Source organism: Anomaloglossus baeobatrachus, chromosome 4 (genome assembly GCF_048569485.1).
Source record: "Anomaloglossus baeobatrachus isolate aAnoBae1 chromosome 4, aAnoBae1.hap1, whole genome shotgun sequence".
Taxonomy (NCBI): Eukaryota; Metazoa; Chordata; class Amphibia; order Anura; family Aromobatidae; genus Anomaloglossus; species Anomaloglossus baeobatrachus.
The window spans coordinates 652,671,203-652,691,350 of record NC_134356.1 but is presented as its reverse complement, the minus strand read 5'-3'; the positions used below and the strand labels follow the sequence as shown (position 1 = coordinate 652,691,350).

The 20,148-nt window shown below is 48.4% G+C and overlaps 1 protein-coding gene across 2 annotated transcripts in view; it reads right to left on the bottom strand.

The window, feature by feature from the left end:
• LOC142302012 (LIM homeobox transcription factor 1-alpha-like) overlaps positions 1–20,148 on the bottom strand; it is a 129,905-nt gene that overhangs the window by 11,943 nt on the left and 97,814 nt on the right. For both annotated transcript variants that reach the window (XM_075343086.1, XM_075343087.1), the window contains one exon: positions 2,151–2,383. In XM_075343086.1, coding sequence (XP_075199201.1) covers positions 2,151–2,383 — 233 coding nt within the window. The remainder of the gene's footprint in view (positions 1–2,150; positions 2,384–20,148) is intronic.

Sequence of the window (20,148 nt, the reverse complement as noted above, 5' to 3'; positions counted from 1 at the left end):
CAGCATCGGCCTGCGATGTCGCAGTGTGCAAAGTGCCCCTAAGAGTTGAGTTGTCCTTCTTTTCTGCGTTTCATACTCAGACCAATGGACAGACTATAAGGAAAAATCAGACTTTGGAAACTTATTTGCGATGTTTTGTGTCGGCTGATCAGAATGACTGGGTTTCTTTTTTGTCCTTGGCTGAGTTTGCTCTTAACAATAGAGCTAGTTCGGCCACTTTGATGTCTACTTTTTTTTTTGCAATTTTGGGTTTCATCCTCGGTTTTCTTCGGGGCAGATGGAGGCTTCCGCCTGCCCGGGTGTTGATTCGGCAGTGGAGAAAATGCAGCATATTTGGGATCAAGTGGTGGATAAATTGTCCCACTCCCAGGAAAATGCCCAACGGTTTGCCAACCGACGTAGGACTGTGGGTCCCCAGTTTAAGGTAGGGGACTTGGTCTGATTGTCTTCCAGACATGTTCCTATGAAAGTTTCTTCTCCGAAATTTAAGCCAAGGTTTATTGGACCTTAAAAATTTCGAGGGTAATTAATCCTGTTTCTTTCTGTTTGACTCTTCCAGAGACTTTCAAGATTCACAAGTCTTTGTTGAAAAAATATGTTGAATCGGTAGTGCCCATGGCTGCGCCTCCTGATCCTATGTTGGTCGAAGGGGATCTGGAATATGTAGTGGAAAAAATTTTGGATTTCCGTATTGCTAGACAGAAGCTCCAGTATCTGGTCAAGTGGAAAGGTTATGGTCAGGAGGATAAATCTTGGGTGGTTGCATCTGACTTACATGCTGATCGCTTGATAAGTGCTTTTCATCGAGCCCATCCTGACAAACCCGGGGGTTCAAGTGTGGGTTCAGTGACCTCTCCTCAAGGGGGGGTACTGTTGTGAATACGTTTTCCAGTTTGGGGCTCCCTCTTGTGGTCAGTGCTGGCGGTGCAGTTGATTTGTGGAATGAAAGTCACACACCTGCAGAGGACTGGCAATCAGGGTCAGACTGGGACTATGTAACTGAGTAGTTTTCTCTTGTTACTTGCCGGTGCGTCTCATGTGTGTAAGGACATTCTGTTACCAGCCCTGCTCACAGACAGAACTCCTCTCAGATAAGTGGTCTTTGTACCTTTGCTGTTTGTTTTCCACTTTCTTGCTGTTTTTTTCTGCTTAATACTAATGCTTGATTCCTATTTTGTCTGTGTGGAGTTCTTGGTAGAATGGGATCATTCCCTGTTTGGAGTGTCTGTATACTTATCTCCATGATTATGAAAAGTATTGTGTTTGTCGTGCTTGGTATTAATTCAGTCCCTCATCTGTATTAGTGTTCTTGGATCCCAGCAACATTTGAGTGCTGATTCAGTGGGGGAGAGGTTGTGTGACCTCAGGATTTTTCCATATCAGAAGTGCTGGTATTTATTAGGGGGTTTTTTTACGGTTGCAGACAGTGCTCCTTCCTATCCTTTTCTTTAAAGATAGTTTGGGCCTCACCTTTGCTTAATCTGTCTTTTCTGGCTTTGTTTTATGTTTTTCTATATCACCGTAGACTTTACATGTGGGGGGCTATCTATCTTTGGGGACTTCTCAGAGGCAGATTAGCTTTCTTATATTTCTATCTGTGAGAATATTTAGTTCTCCGGCTGTGTCGAGACAACTAGGTCATCGTAGGCTCGTCCCACGGCTACTTCTAGTTGTGTGTCAGGATAAGGTCTGCAGTCCGTTAAGGTTCCAGCCACTCTGTTACTATTTGGGATTCTGCATTTTTTTGATCCTCCTTGGTCCCTGAATCATAACACCAGCCATATGGTGGCTGGGTGGCACGTTTCGGGTTTCCCTCAAGTGAATAACAAAAAATTATGATTCAGATAAATCCAAATTTTTGGTAAAATTTGAAGCAAATTAATTTCTCTGATCTCTCTACATGGAAGTCACTTTGAAAAACTGAGTTATCCAATCTTTTATGTATTGATAATTTTAATTCTTTTTGAGATTTAATTGAAAACGTTTACTGACCACCAACTTGACTGGTTAACATTTATAATTCTTGTTGTATAACAATAGGTGCATAAACTACAATACTCTATGTTCACACACATTTCTTAGCATCCTTGGGAACATGTGTAGACAACAGAACCATCTCGCTGTATAAAAATAGGTGGTCGTCAACGTACCTGATCCAGCTGGTGTGAGACTGAAGGCACTGAGCATCTCTCGCTCCCTTTCATAGTCACTTCGGCACAGAAGCTGCCCTTCCTTTAAGACAAACTCATCCCCTCGTTCTAATCTTCGCTCACACTCACAGCAGTAGAAGCAGGCCACATGGTAGACGTGGTTGAGAACCCGCATGATGAATTCAGATGGTAGTACAGTTTTTAGGCAGCTGTTGCATTTAGTAGCAAAAAGCCTATAAGAAATGAATACTCAAGTAAGCAAAGATTTGGAGATTCAGATGTTGGAATTCTAGTATGAGGCTTATGGTCATAGTCCATTAATTTCTATAGGTAATAGATACCATGGTTCATAGGTAAGCATCATAATATACCTGTTTTAAGGACCTATAAAAGGACCCATAAATCTTTTGGTGCGTTAAGTAAATTCCTTCATGGATGTAATAAATCAATGGATTAATAAATATCAAGTGACATTGGATGTTATCAGTCTGCCAAATTTTTTCACTTACCAAGAAAAGACAGACTGTTTTTTTCCACAGACATTTGTGTCACAATGTTACTGCACCTGTCATGCCAGATCCGAGGATACCCCCAGCAAGCGGCATAACACAAAAGGATAACAATACAAAGGAGGTCCCTGGTGCTAGGGAGAGGGGAGCGGGGCAACCTCCTAACACTCACCTGAGGCCGTTCATTGCACTTCTTAATGTCCCTAGACGGGTCCTCCACCCATACACTGTCACATGCCTAGGGCCTCACTGCTCCTGAGCTCACCCTGACTAGTGAAGGTCAGTGAGAAACTACTCTCATCACTGCAATAAGACAACACAAGAGAGGTAAGACAAACAAGTGGGGAAAGACACAACAAAAACACTCCTAGGTTTCTTCAGCAGGAACTTGTTGCAGCAGAAACAACACCACAGCTATGCAGAGATGAACTCCTTCAACATGGACAGCATAGGTATGAGCTATAGCCTGCATAGGGAGGAGTGAGGACCAAATACTTATAGCAGAAGGGAGTGTCTGCAGCTGAGATTGCAACTACCTGTTAGGTCACTGCAGTATAGAAACGAACCGTAACTCCTTCATTTCCAAATGGAATTAAATACACTTCATCTCAGGGTAAATCACGAGCAGGCACTAAAGTGGATCTGCTATCAACAACACACTGTGACCTTCCGATCGCAGATCATTCTGAGATCACATCAAGCTGTGACTCACTTGTGACAATTTGCATCACTTGGACTTTGCTGCAGTTTTGATAAACTCTGTTTTATCTACTGAGAATCTCTGAATGATTGTTCTGTTGCACTAGTTCTCTGAATGATGAGCTCTGTATAATGCAAAATATACCACTGATTGTCAGCTTTTTGTGTACACTGTGCATATGTGACGCCCCCACACCGGCAGCCGGGCTGCTCGGATCCGGATCTGCGGTGTGGCTCGAGGGATCTCCGGACCCAGGGGGTCTCGCGGACACTTCAAATAAAAAGGGGAATTGGTTGTATGTGGAATTTTCTATATTGTCCGTGACGCCACCCACGGCATGTGGTAAGATGGGGTACCACCGCTGCTGTTAGGGAGCATCCGGGGTGTTGGGATGGCAGGTAGTTGTTTTAACCCTCCGTGGGTAGGGGTGAATGCCCCGGGGCCCAGTGTTGCCGTGCTGAGGATGGTGGCTGCATTGGCCGGCACGCCCGGTCAGACCGGGGGATGTTAGTGTACTCACAGTCAAAGAAATCACACAAGTCCAGTGGTAAACCAAGATGCCAGTGGCCGGCCGCCGCGGCCGAGTGTATTCTGGTCCCTCATCCGGGGTGATGGTCTGTGTCACTTTCCTCTGCACGGTTTTAGTTCTCTTGGGACTTCCCGGTGTGGAACACGGGAGTCCGCTCCCAGAACTATGGGTGGAAGCCTTGCCCGCAGACGCTGACCCGTGGGATCTAAAGGGGCCCTGGCGGATGCCCTATCCCCTGTGGTGGGCTGCTGGTCTGCTCTTTTGGGACTTTGGGTGGGACAGGACGTATAATCCTGTCCTCAACTGGTAAACTAACAAAGCCGTTGGTTCCGGTCCTTGCTTCAGGGTTCAGGTACCCCTTCTGTGCACAGTTTCCGGGTCGGTTCTCCGGTGTCGGTACCGGCGGGCTCCTACTCTGTCCCGGTCCACCTCGGATCTCCGGCAGCTGTCTTCCCGTCTCCTGACAGACACGGACCACCATCTGCCACCTAGCCAGCAAGCCAGGGCTCCAACCCCAATGCCTTTCCTCTCTGGCTTTCACTGGAACTTCACTTTCTCCTCTCTTCTCCTCTCTCAACTGCTTCTCTTCTCCTACTCCTTCTCAACAACTCAACTGAACTCAACTCAACTACTTCTTTTCCCGCCCCGGATTCTCTAGACCCCTAGGTGGGCGTTTTCCTTCCATCTGGTCCCGCCCACTGGTGTGCCCTTTCTACCCTGGGGGGGGTGACTAGGGTTTTGTCAGCTCGGTGTAACCCTGTGAGGGAAGGTGTAGTGTGGGGGTCTACTCTGTGTGTGACCACCTGGCGGTGCCAGGGCGTCACACATAGACAGAAAGGTACTAATCGATTGAGGGGGCGGGCTTAGACAAAGCTCACAAATATGGAGGACTTCATTGGAGAAGGTTTACTAGTTCTTTGGTGATACATTCCTGGAGATAAAACTGATTTTTATCAAACCTACAGCCAGCAGTCGAGTAAGGATACATTCCCACAATGAGCTTTTGATATTTCTTTATTTATGATGTACATTAGGTTACATGTGTTTTTTCATTTGTTTGCGTTTATTTAACATGCATTTTTATTGCATGTTTGATGCTACATTTTTTTGTTTGGTGTGTCATGCTTTAAATAAAGCTGCTTGTTTTTGAAACTTCCTGGTATTTATCTTTGACAAAACTTTATTGATATTCTCAACATGCGTTTTTGATGCGTTTCCACTGAGCAAATGCCCTAACAAGGCATGTGTTTTTTTACCTGCGGATTTTTCACATCTCTTGCAAGTCTGTAGAGAAAACCTGCACAGAAAACTCAGTATATCCGCAAGAAAAATTGATACACGCACCGCAGGTCAGTTTACGTATCGTAATACACAAGCACAGTGAATATGTGATTCCTTTAAATCTCATCCACTTTAGTGGAATTGTGGCACCCCTGATGCCTCAGCCACCACAGGGTACTGCATCTGTCTTAAGGTGCAGTACTGATCCAGGTAAGAAGAGGTTAACAACTGGGGTTCAGAGCTTACACACATCCTGAGCTCATAATTTACACAATCCCCATCCCATGAGTCATACAACACAGGAAGCTAGACAGCCTGGGGAATTCTAGGTTACCAGGGCAACAGCCACTAAGAGTCATCCCAACTGTGGGGGCTGCCTGAGGAAGTGAGCAAACACAAACAGTTTCTAGTCAGATCAGTATGAGACAGAGAAGCAACAACAGGTCCCTGGGGGGTGTGCAACCCAGCTCCCCTCAGGGAGACCGCCTGGGATGCATGCTTCAGAGCTATCTCAGGAAAGGAGAAAGTGCCAGAACATCATGGGACTTGTAGTACCACTGCTGCTATAGAGAGTGCTTGAGAGCTTCTGGTGAGACAGAGGAAAACATGGTAGCTGAGGTCGAGCCTAACCGTTCCCACAGTGCCAGCACAGTCGGGGTGCAGAGCCCTCGGTTAGGAAACTCGGGTAGGGAAACTTCATGGACTCTAATAAATCTGCAGGGGATGGAGATTCCAAGTCCCATCGCCCACTACCCATTTTCCCGGAGCACAGTGACATATATAGGATCCGGGGTTAGGGCCACAGCTGGGCCCCACATCGGACCCGTGTCACCTGCATATGGGACGGGACACTTAACACTGACAGCGGGGTTCCCAAATTGTTTCAGGCCATGGGGAATCGCGTGTCAGCACAGAGGAGGAAGGTCTCACACGCTCCACAACAGCGGTGGTGACCTCTGATTCATCTGAGATCGGCTGGGGCCCAGCACTGCGGTGATCAGTACCCTGAGGGCAGCATCATAAGAACTGTGAGTAAAAGACCTGGACCCTCAACCTTTGCCTCAGTCCCTTATTACTGGCGCTGTCGCCCTGCACTTTGGCACAAAACAGTCCTTCTCCCCCGTCGCCACCGTTTCCCCCTGGGGCTCGCTTGACCTGTGGGGAGCTGGACTACCTGAGCTGCGTCACCATCAGCCCCAAGGATATAAAAAAAGGGGAAAAACGGGTTTTAGCCGCGCTAAAAACCACTGATGCAGGGTTAATAAAGAAGTTTCTTTTTTATTTCAGCATTCCAACGCGTTTCAGAGACAAGGACCGTCTCCTTCCTCAGGGAAAAAAGGATTTCTTTTTTCCCTGAGGAAGGAGACGGTCCTTGTCTCTGAAACGCGTTGGAATGCTGAAATAAAAAAGAAACTTCTTTATTAACCCTGCATCAGTGGTTTTTAGCGCGGCTAAAACCCGTTTTTCCCCTTTTTTTATATCCTATCCACTTTTCACGGGGCCGCTGCTTTTAACCACGCTGACACTCACAAGCGATTTAAGGAGTTGTGACTGGCACAACCATATCAGGTGAGTGTACTTTTCCTCCTTATCATTCAAGTTATATCGGGTAAGACCCTATTTGCACTTTTTGTCTCCCCATCTCTAGTATCTATTACCATCAGCCCCAAGGGAGAGTTACATCTCACAGCGGCGGCTGAATCCCTGGCTGCGCACCACAGGTGGCGCTGCAAAGCAAACCCCCCCTTCCCCATTACCAGGACACCCTGCACCCATCTTTAATGACATCGACGGGGCCGCGGAGCTGGGTCAGGCCAGTCACAATGACCCCAAAATACCACTGGCCCGGTGATGGGTGAGCCCTGAGGCCCCGGGGTGCTGCAGGGCTGTAAGACAAAGCGTTTTTGACGCAGCGAAAATACGTGGCTCTAATACTTAACAAAAGCTCATTGTGGGAACGTAGCCTAAACGATACATCATTGGAATCAGGGTTCCTGCCTCAACGACTTGGGAATTATTCAATATATATATATATTGTATTATCATTGTTGCTATGCAATAAAGGGTGCTTTACATGCTGTGACATCGCTACCGATATATCGTCGTTTGTCACGTCGTTAGTGACGCACCGGCGCCGGTAGCGACATCGCAGCGTGTGACACCAAGGAGCGATGATCAACGATCGCAAAATCGTACAAAAATGGTGATCGTTGACACGTCGCTCCTTTCCTTAATATCGCTGCTGCCACAGGTATGATGTTGTTCGTCGTTCCTGCGGCACCACACATCGCTATGTGTGAATCCGCAGGAACGACGAACATCTCCTTACCTGCGTCCATCGGCAATGAGGAAGGAAGCAGGTGGGCGGCATGTTCCGGCCCCTCATCTCCGCCCCTCCTCTGCTATTGGACGGCTGCCATGTCGCAGGGAAGGTAAATCCGTGTGACGGGTGTTAGCGATGTTGTGCGCTACGGGCAGCGATTTGCCCGTGTCGCACAACCGACGGGGGCGGGTACGCTCGCTAGCGATATCGGTACCGATATCGCAGCATGTAAAGTACCCTAAAGTGTCTGTGTATACAAAGCAATCACAGCCCCGTCTCTCTCAGCACAGACCCTGCTAGGAATCAATCAGGTCACGTCACTGCACAGATCCACTCTACCTGCAACATATCATATCATCAGAGAAGACTGCGTGGTCTTTGCAAGAACTACAATCAGATATGTGAGGTTTAGCTCTCGACCCACAGTGAAAAGGCTCAACACCCTACCAAACCCATACGGGACAGTTAAAGAAAATTTAGAGACTGCAAAATGTGAACTTTCCTGTAATGTATCAGACTTATGGCAAAAACCACCATTTCTCAGCCTGTTTCTCACGAACTACCACTAAAGGGAGCTCCAGGACAAATTTGTTCAATTTAAGACCTATATACAAGATAAGTAAAAAATACATTGCTACTCTGGAAGGATAAAATACACAGGATTCTGTAGATGAATTCCTGCAATTTAATTCTGAGAGAGACTGCACTGTACATGATATTAAGTCTATGCCAGAGGCAAGAATCGCACAAATAACAGAAAAGTCATCTTGCATTTCTAGGTCCACCACAAGCCGTCTGAATGTTCATCTAAGTCACGCTCTTCAAAATATTCAATTTTCAGTGAGCAACTTATAAGAGCTTGTGCGGAAGCCAAGGCTACTAAGATACAAGACACCTTTACGCACAGGAGGGGTAAAAAGGGTGCGAGTGCCATACTCCTGACTACTACATATTTCCAGCTTCACATGTGGAAGAAACTATGCACATCAAACCAGTTACGGAACTAAATGTGTACCGCCCCTGCAGCAGTTGGACTGCTCAGATCCGGAGTTGCCGTGGCTCAAGGGTCTCCGGACCCAGGGGCTCGGGGTCACCCGAAAATGAAAGGGGGTTATTTACAAGGGATTAATGTTCGTGACGCCACCTGTGGTTCGCAGTAAGGTGAGTACCGCGATGCCGATGGGAGTACCCGGGGGAGATGGAGCAGGGCAGCCAGATGACGTTCCCTCCATGGGTAGGGGAGGCCCCGGGACATCGGATGGTAGAGTGTAGGGGAGCGTAGTGCAGATTGGACGCAGGGGAAGGCAGCGTACTCACTCAGGCAGTGGTGGTGTTTATGCGACCATAAAGCAGACTCTGACACAGTAGTAAACCAAGTCTCTGGGTGCCGCTGCTACTTCAGGGGAGCTCGTCCGGGAGTCCGCTCCCGTTGGTATTGCTGATGGTCTGTCACCTGCCTCCATGCACTAGAATTTAGAGGTTCTGAGTGACCCCTCAGCCTGAAGCTTTCAGGGTCCTGCTCCCTATGGTTAGTTAGAGGAGGTGTGCTCTCAATGGCTGACACTTGGTATCTCAGTGGGCCGCATATGCTGGAAAGCCCTATCCCCCTCGTTGTGTTGGTGCCTTCGATCTCTGAGCCCTTGGGGAAAGTTCATAAAGAGACTATCCTGCACAGGTTAATTATCAGGTTGCGTGAAGCTACTCCCTGATCTAGGGTCCAGTACCCCGCCGTACTCGGTACCAGTTCGGTTACTAGATTTTCCGGTGCCGAAAGTTCTCCCAAACTAAGTCTGGCACCTCTTTCTAATACCCTGCAACCGGGTCTCCGACTCCTCCCGTCTCAGACCACCGTCTGCGACCTAGCCATCGTCTCCCAGGGAGCGCCAACTCCCTCAGCTCCTCACTCTTTGAGGGCTACTTCTCAACTCACTCAGCCCCTCCCACTAGTCTGTCTGACCCCTAGGCGGGTGGCCCTGTTCCAGCTAGACCACCCACTGGTGTGCCTGACAGGTGTGGTGTGAGGTGTGGCTAGGATTTGAGTGCTGATGGTTAGGATCCCAGAACCATGGGGGGTTGAGCTCTGCTCCAAAAGAGAGAGGAGTGCAGTACCCTGTGACACCCTGACTAGTTCAGGGGTGTCACAAATGCACCACACTTTTCTGCGTTTCTAGGTCAAAAAATACTACAGGCCACACAAACCGCACCACTCAGCCAGCAATTGTCATTCCAGAATTCAAGAAGACTGACATGTCTGACTTTGCAAGGTACATAGTTCACCATGTACTTACTAAGACCGATCTTAAAAGATTCGACTATCAACCTGAGATTAAGAGGCTTAACAAGATTTTTTCTTGTTAGGCTACATTCACATGACCGTTCCGTTTTTGCAGGCCGCAAAAAAGTCAGTTTTTTTCACGGATGCATCCGTGTGGCATCCGTTCCGTTCCGTATACGGTCCGTGTGTCATCCGTGTACCTTCCGTTTTTTTTGTGGACTGCAAAAAACGGAAGCAGCAAGAAAGATAAATAGATGAGTACATATAGAGATGGATAGATAGATATAGAGACAGGGAGATAGAGAGATGAATGAATGAATGAATAGATAGATGAGAAATACATATATAATGTCCTACCCCCCTGCATATTCTAAGCTGGCACCCTTTTGTGACTTTCATGTGGCACTAAAGGGTGCTTGGCCTTGGCCAAAAAATAAATAATTAAAAAAAAAAAATGACGTGGGGTCCCCCCTATCTTTTTTAGCCAGCTAGGGTAAAGCAAACGGCTGCAGCCTGCAAACTACAGATGGCAGCTTCACCTTGGCTGGTAATCCAAAACAGAGGGCACCCCACGCTGTTATTTTAAATTAAATAAATAATTTAAAACAAAAAACACGGGGTCCCCCCAAATTGGATCACCTACCAAGGTAAAGCAGACAGCTATGGTCTGGTATTCTCAGACTAGGGAGGTCCACTGTTATTGGACACTCCCCAGCCTAAAAATAGCAGGCCACAGCTGCCCCAGAAGTGGCGCATCCATCCAGGACGTGCCAATCCTGGTGCTTCACCCTAACTCATCCCGTTGCCCTGGTGCGGTGGCAAACAGGGTAATATATTGGGTTAGTGCCAGATATGTAATATCACCTGGTATCAGGCCCTGGGGTTAGTGATGTCACGGCATCTATCAGATACCCGACATCACAAACCCAGTCAGTAATAAAAAACAAATAGACAACAAAAAAGTTTTATTTGAAAAAACACTCCCCAAAACATTCCCTCTTTCACCAATTTATTGAAAAGAATAATCAAATCCGGGTCCAGCGTAATCCAATAAGGGGAATAAGTCTCAGGCCGCCCGCAAGACTTGATGTGAGAACGCGGCAGGCATAGAATTCAGTGACAGCGCTGACGTCAGGAGAGCAGGAGATCGTCACAGCAGGTAATGATCTCATCTAACCTCCTGACAACAGTGCTCGTCATCCCCGCACGCTTCCCGCACTGCTGTGTGAGAAGCTGCTGATACTGCAGTCTAAGCAGCCGCGGTGCTGAAGCGGGACACAGACTGCACGGGCACCCGACGGAGGTCACATGGAAGTGCTTCCGTGCGGCTTCCAGGGATTTTGTGGGCCCATTGACTTGTATTGAGTCACGGTCCGTTATTACGGAACAGAATAGGACATGTTCCATAATAACGGAACGGACATACGGCATCCGATGTGTTTTTTTGTAGGATCGGATGCACACGGAAGTTTTTTCGTGTGCCATCCAATCCTACACAAAAGACATTGAAAAGATGGTCCTGTCCGTGGGTCCGCAAAAAAACAGGAACTGACCAGGACAAACGGAACGGTCATGTGAATGAGCCCTTAACCCGAGGCTGTTGTTATAGGGCAACATGTTCTTGTTGTTGAGGGGTTCTTGTCTCCACTTAATGGTGTTTAAAAGGAACCTGTCTGCAGATTTGGGGCCTGTAAGCTGCAGTCACCACCAGTGGCCTCTTATATACAGCATTCTAACATGCTGTATATAAGAGCCCAGGCCGCTGTGTATAACGTAAAAATCACATTATAATAATTACCCTAAATGATCGCTGCTGTGGAGTTGGGCCATATGGGCGTCTCCGTTCTCCGGGTGCAGCGCAGCAGATAGGTAGGGAGTCTTATGGTTCATTCCCTTAGGATTTTTAGTGATTTTATTTTATTAGGGTTTTAACACTTGTCTTATATTTTCTAGTAGTTTTTCCATCCTTCTGAAACCTGGTCCTATGAGGAATTTATTCTTGATGTTGACCACAATATTCCACACTTCTACCTGAGGATTCAGAGATTCTTCATTCAATTGTTGTCAATGATGCGGTTTTTGACAGAATGCGCAGGTTTTGTTATGTGCTGCTTGTTTATATGATCTTCACAATTTGCATTTAGGTGTTAGTATATTTGTCTTTTCTATACTCAGTTTCACTGTGCTTGATTGGCAAGAAAACTCGCCTGACCTAAACCCGATAGAGAATCTATATAGAGTCATTACACACAGAGGGATCTATTTCTATATATTATAGAGTCATTACACACAGAGGGATCTATTTCTATATATTATATAGTCATTACACGCAGAGGGATCTATTCCTATATATTATATAGAGTCATTGCACACAGAGGGATCTATTCCTATATATTATATAGAGTCATTACACACAGAGGGATCTATTCCTATATATTATGTAGAGTCATTACACACAGAGGGATCTATTTCTATATATTATATAGAGTCATTACACACAGAGGGATCTATTCCTATATATTATATAGAGTCATTACACACAGAGGGATCTATTTCTATATGTTATATAGAGTCATTACACACAGAGGGATCTATTCCTATATATTAGGCCTCTTTCACACATATGTGCCTCCGGTACGTGTTTGGCAGTTTTCTCACGTACCGGAGACACGTACACATGTAGACCTATGTATTCTTATGGTTTTGGACACACGTAAGTATTTGCGCATGGAACGTGTGTCCGTTCCGTACTTACGTGTGTCCGTGTGTTTCTCACGCCAACATGTCCGTTTTTCTCCGGCATCACGGGTGTCACACAGAACGCAAACGTATCACACGTAATGCTAACGGACCACACGGATGTGTTCCGTGTGACACGCACCGGAGAAAAGACGTGTCTGTGAGAAAAAAAAAAACCTTTACTCACCTTCTCCAGCCCTGCTGTCTCTGCCGCTGCTGGCACTTGCTTCCGACCGCCGCTCATTATGCTCATTGCATATTCACTTCACTGCGGCCGGAAGCAGCAGCAGTGGGGAGTCGGCATGACCGGAGACCGAAGTTCAGCACCACGGACAGTAACGCCAGGGACAGGTGAGTAGAAAGTTCCCGTTCTCCGTGTGTTATCCGTGATAACACACAGAGAACACACGTAGCCCATAAACACGGCTAACGGAGGGCAAAACACACCTCTGACACGTCCGTGAAAAACGTGCATGATTTTTCACGAACGTGTGAAAGAGGCCTTATATAGAGTCATCATACACAGAGGGATCTATTCCTATATATTATATAGAGTAATTACACACAGAGGGATCTATTCCTATATATTATATAGAGTCATTACACACAGAGGGATCTGTTCCTATATATTATATAGAGTCATTACACACAGAGGGATCTGTTCCTATATATTATACAGAGTCATTACACACAGAGGGATCTGTTCCTATATATTATATAGAGTCATTACACACAGAGGGATCTGTTCCTATATATTATATAGAGTCATTACACACAGAGGGATCTGTTCCTATATATTATATAGAGTCATTACACATAGAGGGATCTGTTCCTATATATTATATAGAGTCATTACACACAGAGAGATCTGTTCCTATATATTATATAGAGTCATTACACACAGAGTGATCTATTCCTATATATTATATAGAGTCATCATACACAGAGGGATCTATTCCTATATATTATATAGAGTCATTACACACAGAGGGATCTATTTCAAGTGTTTATTTCTGTTAATGTTGATGATTATGGCTTATAGCCAAAGAAAACTCAAAAATCATTATCTCAGAAAATTATATAAGATCAACTGAAAAAATGATGTTAAACTCATAAATGTTGGCGCCTACTGAAAAGTCTGCACAGTAAATGCCTGAATACTTGGTCGCGGCTCCTTTTGCATGAATTACTGCATCAATGCGGCAATGTGGCATGGAGGTGATCAGCCTGTGGCTCTGCTGAGGTGTTATGGAAGCCCAGGTTGCTTTGATAGCCGCCTTCAGCTCGTCTGCATTGTTGGCTCTGGTGTCTCTCATCTTCCTCTTGACAATACCCCATAATTTACAGTGGAACCTTGGATTAAGAGTAATTTGGTTTGAGAGCGTTTTGCAAGACAAAGCTTTTTACAAATTTGTAACTTGGTTTAAGAGCAATGATTTGCAAGAAGAGCAAATACTCACCGTGCACACTTCCGGGTCAGTCCTTTCACCGCGCTCTGACCCGCTCTGGAGGTAGCTTTCTGTACATATGTACTGTATACTGTATACCATTGTACAGTACAGTATATACTATACAGCATTTCTATCAATTTGCATTTGTGGATACAGTATTGTACTTTCTTTCTGTTACCCAGTGCAGCACATTGCTTGTATTGTACCTCTCGCACAGCAACAATTTTATTGTAAGCTAACGTGCAGTTTAATTTGTTTAATGTTTTTTACTGTACAGTACTTTGTATTAGTGTACAGTAATATTTTATATTAATACAGTGCCTTATTCTGTATTACTGTAATGAGTTTGTATAAATACAGTAAATATTTTTGGGTTGTGAAACAAATTCTCTGTGTTTCAATTATTTCCTATTGGAAAATTTGCTTTGATATAAGAGTAACTTGGTTTAAGAGCTCACGCCCAGAACCAATTCTGCTCGTAATCCAAGGTTCCACTGTATATAGAAATAAGATCATTCTGAGTGTAATGACTCTATATAATACTGTATGTAGAAATACATCCCTCTGCGAGTAATGACTCTACTGCCCTTCTTTGCTGTAAGTAATGCTTAATTTTTGGAGGATATTTATTCCTCTTTTTGTTGCTATTTTTATATTTAGTGTAGGGACCTACAAGCATGAGGTTCCCGTGACGAGGGTTGTAGGCTTCCGTTTTATGGCCATAATACCAACTAAAACCTCATATTTTTTTGTACAGGATGCAACCAGGCTCCTTTCTGTTAGGCCTTGCATATTAGAGTTCCTGTCACTGTATGGTGCACAGATGGAGTACGGCTTGGCAGCCCGCCTGATCTAATAGTATGGGCGTCACCTAATAGGCTGCGGGCTTGTGACTGTGTTATCTGCATGTGTGAACAACGCTCTATGCAAGCCATCAGTGTGCAGTTTTATCATCCAGCAATCGCCCCCTCCATTTTTTGGAAGTATGTCTCATGATTTGTTCTTCTTGCTCCTGTGACGCTTCCACTTAGTGGGGGTTTAGCTGTATCCTGCTAAAGTACTAGTTGTTGGCCTGGGCGATGTACACACTGCAGCCCATCTTGCTGTAAGTAATGCTAGTTATACTTAATTTTTGGAGGATATTTATTCCTCTTTTTGTTGCTATTTTTCTATAATATATAGGACTAGATCCCTCTTTGTGTAATGACTCTATATAATATATAGGACTAGATCCCTCTGTGTGTAATGACTCTATATAATATATAGAAATAGATCCTTCTGTGTGTAATGACTTTATATAATATATAGGACTAGATCCCTCTGTGTGTAATGACTCTATATAAGGCCTCCGACATACTCACGTGAAAATCACGCATGTGCCGAGAGACACGTATTTCCCCTGCGTGTTGTGTGCAGGTAAGTACGTGTCTCTGGTACGTGCGGGCCACGTGTGTTCTCCGCATGCTTTCAGTGATAAAATACGGAGATCAGGTTATTTACATACTCACGTGGTCCTTCCTGCTGTCCGTGGTGCTGATCTTCGGTCTCCAGCCCTGCCGTCTCCCCGCTGCTGCTTCTTCTGCTTAATGAGCAGCGGTCGGCAGGAAGTGACAGCAGCGGCAGAGACAGGAGGGCTGGAGAAGGATGAGTTAGGGTTTTTTTGTTTTTTCTCTGACACGTGTGTTTTCTCCGGCGCGTGTCACACGGGACCGCATCCACACTACACCCATGTGGTACGGGTGCGGGCCGTGTGACACCCGTGCTGCCGGAGAAAACACTGACATGTCAGCATTTAGAAAAACGCACACACGTACAAACGCACACGGACACACGTTCCGTGTGGTTTTACGTGTGCCTGCTACAATAGGGTAGCATTGCTGAACGTGTCTCCATGCCGCCGGTACGTGCAAACAATGGCAAACACGTACCGGCGGCACGGATGTGTGTCGCAGGCCTAATATATAGGAATAGATCCCTCTGTGTGTAATGACTCTATATAATATATAGAAATAGATTACTCTGTGTGTAATTGTCAAGGGATATATAATATATAGAAATAGATCCCTCTGTGTGTAATGACTCTATATAATATATAGGAATAGATCTCTATGTGTGTAATGACTCTATATAATATAAAGGAATAGATCCATCTGTGTGTAATGACTATATAATATATAGGAATAGATCCCTTTGTGTGTAATTGTGACGCCCTGGGCAAGCCAGGGGTCACAGGTCACAACATCACATGCACCCCACATTCCCGGCAGGTACACCTAAGCTAACCTAAAATCCTTGTTGCCTTCCTCCAGGGGCTGATGTCCACACCAGGGGGGTGGGGCAGGCGGTTGGCTCCACCCACCGAGGAGTTCACAGCCCTGGAGGCTGGAGAACCAGGCAGTTCAAGCTAGGGGAGTGAAGTTAGGGAAGTGGAAGGAGAAGGAAGTGAAGTGGTAGAGGAGCAAAGGAGAGGAGCTTGAGTGAAGAAGTAAAAAGGAACAGTTAAGCAAGCCTGAAGTTGGTCCGGGTGTGTGCCCCGGACTGAGACAGCAAGGTCAGCAGACGGCGGTGATAGTCTGCAGGGGGACTGCTCGGAGGTTGCTGGAAGGACCGCGGACGGGTGGTGACCCGGCGGTACCGGAGCAGTATACGAAGAACAGTCAGCACCAGGGCAGGGGCCTTTCGGATCCCGGCAAGGCTAGGAGTCGCCATAATTTGCCAAATCCGTCAGTGAAGGGGACCTCTGTCTCCTAACAACCAAGTCCCGATAGAAGGCAACAGTCCGATCGTTAAGGGGAGACACCGCTGTCGCGGGCGGGGAGGAGGGTGTCAGCACACCGCGCTCACCCCTTCTGCTCGGGTCCGGCTGCTCAGTGGTGGCTCGAGCCGTAGGCCGGATCCCGGGGGCTTTTCTCGAGCGGCACTCCTCGCCCGTGAGTGAAAGGGGGGTTTGGGATGTTGGGATAATGTCCGTGACGCCACCCACGGTTGTGGTGATGTGTAGCACCACCGCTGCTTAATGCGGGGATCCCGGGGATGGTGATGGGGAGCAGCCAGGTGTTGTGTTGCCCCTCTGTGGGTAGGGGTTGGTGATCCCGGGGCCCGGTGATGGCTTGAGAGGTGCAGGGCTTGGTGGGCGCAGGGACGCGGGGGCAGCGCTGTGCCTTGCGGCACTGTGGTACTCACTCAGCCTGAGACTTGGACACAGTTTGTACGGTAAACCAAACGGCTAGTAGGACGGTCCCACAGACGGCTGCTTTGCTTTCCCGGTAGGTGACGGTGATGTCCCTCTTCCTTGCACCTGTATGTACGGATGGTTGCGATGGGTCCCCACCGGTAACCCGCTCCCCGGCTTCAAGCTGGGCCGGAGGAGCACTACACTTTGCCCGCAGGCGCTGGCCCTCAGAGACTGGTGCCCTGGCGGTGGCGGTGCCTCTGTTGTACAGGTTGGACTGTTGCCTTCAATCGGGACTTGGTTGTTGGGGGAATCTACGTCCCCTTCACTGACGGATTCGGCAAATTTGGCGACTCCTAGCCTTGCCGGGGTCCGAGAGGCCCCTGCCCTGGTGCTGACTGTCTTTCGGAACACTGCTCCAGACCACCGGGCACACAGCCAACGGGGTCCTTCCAGGAACTTCCAAACGGTCCCCCTCCGGACAGTCACCGCCGTCGCTGACCTTGCTGTACTGGCCCTACACAAAGCTGGGCTCTCAGGCTTTCCTTCCTTCTTGTCACCTCACTTGCTTTCCTCCTTTACCACTTCTCTCTCTTTACTTTCACTTGGTGGTTTACTCTAGCCCTCAGCTAGACTTCACTCTTGCCCTCCCTGGGCTAATCTGCCTGGTACTTCCTGCCTCCAGAGCTGTGAGCTCCTTGGTGGGCGGAGCCAACCGCCTGGCCCACCCCCTGGTGTGCATCATCAGACTCCTGGAGGAAGGCAACAAGGATTTCTGGTTCAGCTTAGGTGTGCCTACCTGGGGTGTGGGGTGTGGTGGTGTGTGACCTGTGACCCCTGGCTTGCCCAGGGCGACACATTCCCCCTTAGCAAAACGCAGACCGTCCGCGGGCTGCCGTCCTACACCGGTTTTATTTTTCTGTAAAAAGGGGATAACAGGGTTAAACAAACAATAATAACATTTTTAATAAATTCTTCCCTTACGGGAGGCACATTTACTTTTAACGTTTCAACGGTGTACGGTCACGGTTTCCGCTCTCTCCCACCCAAGTAACCTGGCCCTGATGCTGCCCCTAAAACCCAGGCAGCACCCCTTGACCCACAGTCCAGCACACGGTACCCGAGCGGGATCTGTCCTTCCCCTCCAGAGGGTAGCCACCGGTCCTTTTGGTGGCTGGGCCCCAGCCTGCTCTGCTCAGGGCCCTCCCTCCAACCTGCCTCTCCGGAGGCGGCTTGCGGAAAACGGTAACGGTACCCAACATATTTACAAGCCACTAACGTTTGTGGTTGCCCTGCAGAGTTCACGGGCTTGTCCATGGATAGTTCCCATGCATTTTTAAACGGTCCCCACGGGGACAACGGTGCCGGCTCCTGCCGGTTGCAAATCACACGGTGAATCAGGTGAACTTCGGATCATTTTCACTTATCATCAGAACTTTCAAAACTTTGCAAACAAATAGGTGGTCCCAACGGGGACGGTGCTGCGGGCCTCCATTGCCCTACTCCAGTTCCTCTACTAAGGTGGACCCATCCTCTGCCACCAACACATCAAACATGCACTGACATGCCTGCGGCGACAGAGGTACCCGGTACCCATTTCCACCGGTATGCGGAGTATGATAAACCACAGGGCCCCCCACATAGCGGGAACGCTCAATTGCTCCTTCAGCCGTAACAACGGGCCCGGAGCTGGGGCAGGAGTCGTCATTTCTTGTTCCTGCGTCAGGCGGGTTGCCGCCAGCTGCCGCAGCCTCCTGGTCTCCAGCATCCGACACTTCATCCCCATCTGCGGTAACATGGAGCAGCAGAGTAGGCGAGCTTAGGTGGAGGCGCCCCATCAGTGACGGCAAGGGCGATGCATAGGCCGAAACTAGGCCGGGCCCCTCAGCCGCAGCGGCCGGTCCAGGTAGGACATAGGGACGTGGGTCACCAGTCGGTTCTGCTACATCTATTCCCCTTTCGCACATCGGGGCAGTTGTAATCAGCTCCTCCATCTCGTTGGTCCACTGCTCCATCATCCGGAAGATCTGATCCTGCTGTCGTTGGTGGAATTGTATCACCCGGTCCTTCATCCAGGCTACGGTTCCAGGCTCCGGGTCTGGCACAGTCACTGCTGGGACTTCTGGCACCATGCTGTTAAGGGGCCGCGGTTCCAGCGGTTCCCCCCGGTGTACTTCAGGACCGTCTTGGACGTCTGCTGCCGGCTGGTCCGCCGGAGCGGCTGGGCAGGGTATCGCTACCGGTTGGGCTGGTAGCGGGCCTAATGGCGGGGCGGCAGCAACTATCGCGGGTAGCGGGGAGAGAGGCAGGGTGAGCGGAAGCCGGCCGGGCCCCTCAGCTCCAACAGCCGATCCCTCAGGAATACAGGGGCGTGGGTCGCTTACCCGCTCCTCCAAATCCTCTTCTGCCTCGCGTCTCCACATAGCAGCCACGACGTCCGCCATGTCGGTCTCCCACTCCTCCAGGAGGAGTTGCATATGGGCCTGCAGACGGTTACTCAGCGGGACGGTCCGGTCCCTCAACCACGTCGCCGTGCCGGGCGCGGGGGCTTCCTCGTTGGGAGTAGGGTGGTACATCTCGGCAATCGTGCCTTCCAGGAACCCAATACAGCTGCAGAGTCCTGGCGTCCCTGCTTCTATAGCTGCAGCTACATGCGTCCAGCCGCCATCGCGTCCCCCTTAGCTCTTTCCGGCCCCTCCTCTCTCGGGGCGGGGTTTTGGCCTTCGCGCCTCTACTGCTCGAGAAGACGCTCGAGCGGGAACTTTTCGCGCCAAAGATGGCGGCTTCTGAAATTTTTCTGCCGGATACCTCCAGCGGTAACAAGGCGCACCTCTACCAGACGGCAGAGCGGTAAGATCCTGTTCGTGACGCCAAGTTGTCGCGGGCGGGGAGGAGGGTGTCAGCACACCGCGCTCACCCCTTCTGCTCGGGTCCGGCTGCTCAGTGGTGGCTCGAGCCGTAGGCCGGATCCCGGGGGCTTTTCTCGAGCGGCACTCCTCGCCCGTGAGTGAAAGGGGGG